This window comes from Fundulus heteroclitus, chromosome 22, assembly GCF_011125445.2.
Source record: "Fundulus heteroclitus isolate FHET01 chromosome 22, MU-UCD_Fhet_4.1, whole genome shotgun sequence".
Taxonomy (NCBI): Eukaryota; Metazoa; Chordata; class Actinopteri; order Cyprinodontiformes; family Fundulidae; genus Fundulus; species Fundulus heteroclitus.
Window position 1 is genome coordinate 14231007 of NC_046382.1, and position 3677 is coordinate 14234683.

The 3677-nt window shown below is 48.1% G+C and overlaps 1 protein-coding gene across 1 annotated transcript; it reads left to right on the plus strand.

Annotated features, from left to right (window-relative positions):
* Window positions 1-923: 923 nt before the first annotated feature.
* On the plus strand, window positions 924-3336 carry LOC105921933 (transmembrane protein 121). The gene has a single exon (XM_036126661.1). It carries the CDS (start codon window positions 2354-2356, stop codon window positions 3302-3304), a length of 951 nt encoding a protein of 316 aa, XP_035982554.1. The 5' UTR covers window positions 924-2353; the 3' UTR covers window positions 3305-3336.
* Window positions 3337-3677: the final 341 nt, after the last annotated feature.

Here is a 3677-nt window from a genome sequence, read left to right on the forward strand (position 1 = left end):
AATCCTGGAAGAAAACATGGGTCTGCAGTGGACCTGAGGTTCACCTTCCTGGAGAACAATGGCTCTAAGGACACTAAAAGGATACAATTTAATGGTTTGGATCAATGCATATTCATGTGTTCAAACTTCAGACCTGAACCAAATCTAGATCTTTTGCTAAGACTTGAAAATTGCTGCTCACATATTCTCTCCACCTAATCTGCCTGAGCATGGGGCCATTTGGGCAAAATTTTCAATCTGTAGGCTCCATTAGTTGGAGATCTACTTTTGCAAAGCACTGTATCATCTTTCAATCTATTCTGTCTGACTGAAACGTCCCATCTAGTCCCACCCCATGCATTCTTTAGTCGGTCTTATCGCAGACGTTCTTATCTTGCATTTATTTTCCTCCCATCTGCTCCCTCCACACCTGTACCTCGCCATCTCACCCCTCATCTGTGGTCGCTGGCCCCGTCTCAGTGTCCTGATTCACTGCTCTGCTCGTGGATCAATAGAAAGGCTCTCTGTCAGGAGGAGCCACTGCTCCCCCCCCCCCCTCCCACCCCACCTCACCAAGTCTCCCCACTCACAGCCACAGCCTTCTGGGAAGCTGGATTTCTACATCCCGTCGCCCTGAAGAGGATTTCCTCTGTCCTATGGATCACTCTAAATCTCTGCACCTTCCAAGTCGAGAGGGGAAGGAAAAAAAACAGAAAACACATCTTAAAGAGTGAGGAGAGTACAGCTTTATCTGGGAACTAAAAGATTAGATTGCTGGAGAGAAAAAAAGGATATCAGTGATAAGCATAATGTGACAAAAAAAGAAGAGGTGAGAGAGAAGTTGTGCATTCAGCTAACCCCCCCCACCCCTCCTCAGCCCGCCTTTCTCCACCCCCCTGGAAAAAAAGTCTCTCCCTCTCTCTCTACCTCTTTTTCTCTCTGTCTCTCTGCAGCTGTGCTCTGCTGAGCGTCACCTCCACACAGCAAGTGCCTTTACTTCAGCAGAAGAGGGAGAAAGAGGAGGAAGGTGGCTGCGAGCTCCCGAGGAAAAGAGGACTCAGGAGTGCGTCTGGACACGGCAGAGAGCCTCTCTCTACACTTCATACAGGGGGACTAAGGAGCGCACAGAGACAGGGACAAGGAAGGGGCTGCCGTGTTGGATTAATGCTGCGCCGGTGGTGGTGCTGACTGGAGACAGGGGAATCCACTGACACTGTTGATCCCGGTAGCTCTGGCAAAAAGCTGCTCAAGAAGGAGACAGAGAGACGGAAAAGCAGACAGGATCTCGCCAAGGGGGCAGCGTTTTACGTCGGAGAACGGAGCGTGGCGAGAGCAGAAACACACAGAGAGAGAAACAGACGCACAAACACCAGAGTGGCAACAGGACAGTCAGACACCCACTGCATTTAAAACACCACAACAACCCTTCGTTTTTCTTCTGACTTAACCAAGAAAAAAGGAGAATGTCTCATCTTGGTGCCCGCGGATGATGGATAATAACTTCTGGGGAGAAATTTCTCTTCTGGACAGAGATTATTTTTTTTCATCTTCAAAGTTTACCACTTTTTTTTTCTTTCTTGCTTTTTTGGAGTTGGGCCTTTGAATTGTCTGGGCACAACACGGCATTGTATTTCTTCTTAGTTACGTTGAGATGCTTTCCCCTGATTTAGAGTAGAAAGTGGATTATGACGGCAGTGATTTGGGATTTCTCTCTTGCGCCATAGAGAAAAAAAAATAGAGACCTATACACACTCTGCTGGATTTATGTCTGAGAGAGAAGGAGTAGATCTCAGGCATTTTCTCCTCTCCTGTGGATTACCTATGGGTTTTCTGATCCGCAAGCACAGTCTCATGGATGATCGCTTGCTTCCAGTTATTAGGATAAAGTATAAAAGGGGACACATGTGAGTATTGGGTTGGATTTTTTTCCCCTCTAAATCTTAGGCTTGAGTCAAAAATAATGGATAGCTCTACTGAAAGCACAACGATGCACCTTTTGTTTAATCTAATAACACAAATTGCACCCCACTGATTGAACAGTTATGTTCAACAAATGATGATTAAGGTGTAAAAGGTAGGCACATCTTGACATTTATTAATCCCTTTGACAAGTGATCCTGGATGTTTACACACCATTTACCAATGAGCATCATTTACTAAATGAGGGGTGCTGTCTACCCGGCAGGTGGCTTGGGGACAAACAGAGAATGATTGAAGTGATCTATTTGAATCCAATTAATGCTTCCTGGATTCTTTCCAAGACAGAAGCAATGGAGGGGAAAGCCACCATCTAGTGTCTGGATAAACTGAGGAACCTTTACACTTCCCAGTCATCAGCAGTCATCCTCTCCCATCCCCTTCAACCCAGGCAAGGATGGTACCCCCACCCCCCACCAACAAGCCCCACGTTTGTCTTTCCACCATTCTTATCATGAGCAGCATGGCACTGATCGATGCCTACCTGGTGGAGCAGAACCACGGGCCCCGCAAGATTGGCATCTGCATCATGGTGATGGTGGGGGACATCTGCTTCTTGATCGTGCTGCGTTACGTGGCGGTGTGGGTGGGCGCTGAGGTGCGGACTGCCAAACGAGGCTACGCCATGATCCTTTGGTTCCTCTACATCTTTGTGCTCGAGATCAAAGTCTACTTTGTGTATCAAAACTACAAGGCGGATCGGAAAAGCTTGGACGCTCTCGCGAGGAAAGCCTTGACCCTGCTGCTGTCCATTTGCATTCCGGTGTTGTTTGTCGTGCTGGTGGCCATTGACCACATGGAGTACGTCCGGGCCTTCAAGAAACGGGAGGAGATACGCAATCGCCTCTTCTGGGTAGTGGTGGACTTGCTGGACATACTGGACATCCAAGCTAACCTGTGGGAGCCTCAGAAGAAAGGGCTTCCTCTGTGGGCAGAGGGCCTCATGTTCTTCTACTGCTACATCCTGCTCCTTGTGCTGCCCTGCGTCTCTTTGAGCGAAATCAGCATGCAGGGCATCAACATTGTCCCCCACAAGATGCTCCTGTACCCCATCCTCAGCCTGGTGACCATTAACGTCATCACGCTCTTCATACGCGGAGGGAACATGTTTCTGTACAGGGACGCGAGGGTATCGGGGATCCTGATCGGAAAGAACATACTGGCCATCATCCTAAAGACCTGCAGCTTTGTGCAATACAGAAGACAGTTGCAGAGCACTCCTCCTGCCTTCGGAGTGGAGCTGCAGAAAAACTCGGTCGCGCACGCTCGTCCCGCGCCCACTCCACCTCAAGTGGTCATGCAGGACCAGACGCCTCTACCCGAAGTGACAACCTGTGAACACACATGACACAATGAGGGGCTGAACCCTGAAAAAAAAAATGTCAATATGAGTAAATACGGCTCTCAGGACGCTGGCAGGGAGCAGTGTTCCACACCTTTTAGGTTGTGTGAACGCTCATGTGAACACACAGGGGATCACGATCCCTGATGCTTAATGGCACACAGGACACTGCAGACACTTAGGATAGAGCAGTGCTGTCACAGCTGCATTACCCACGACTCTCTGAAAGCATTTCTGATGGTCAATTCAATTACCCGTGTATTTTTTCTATATGTACAAAGGAAGAAAAAGACATCTACTGCAAAGAATAGAGAATATATTTTTTGAATTGTGTGTGTTGCATTCCGATCTAAAACCTAAGGGATTGTGTGCTGTGGTG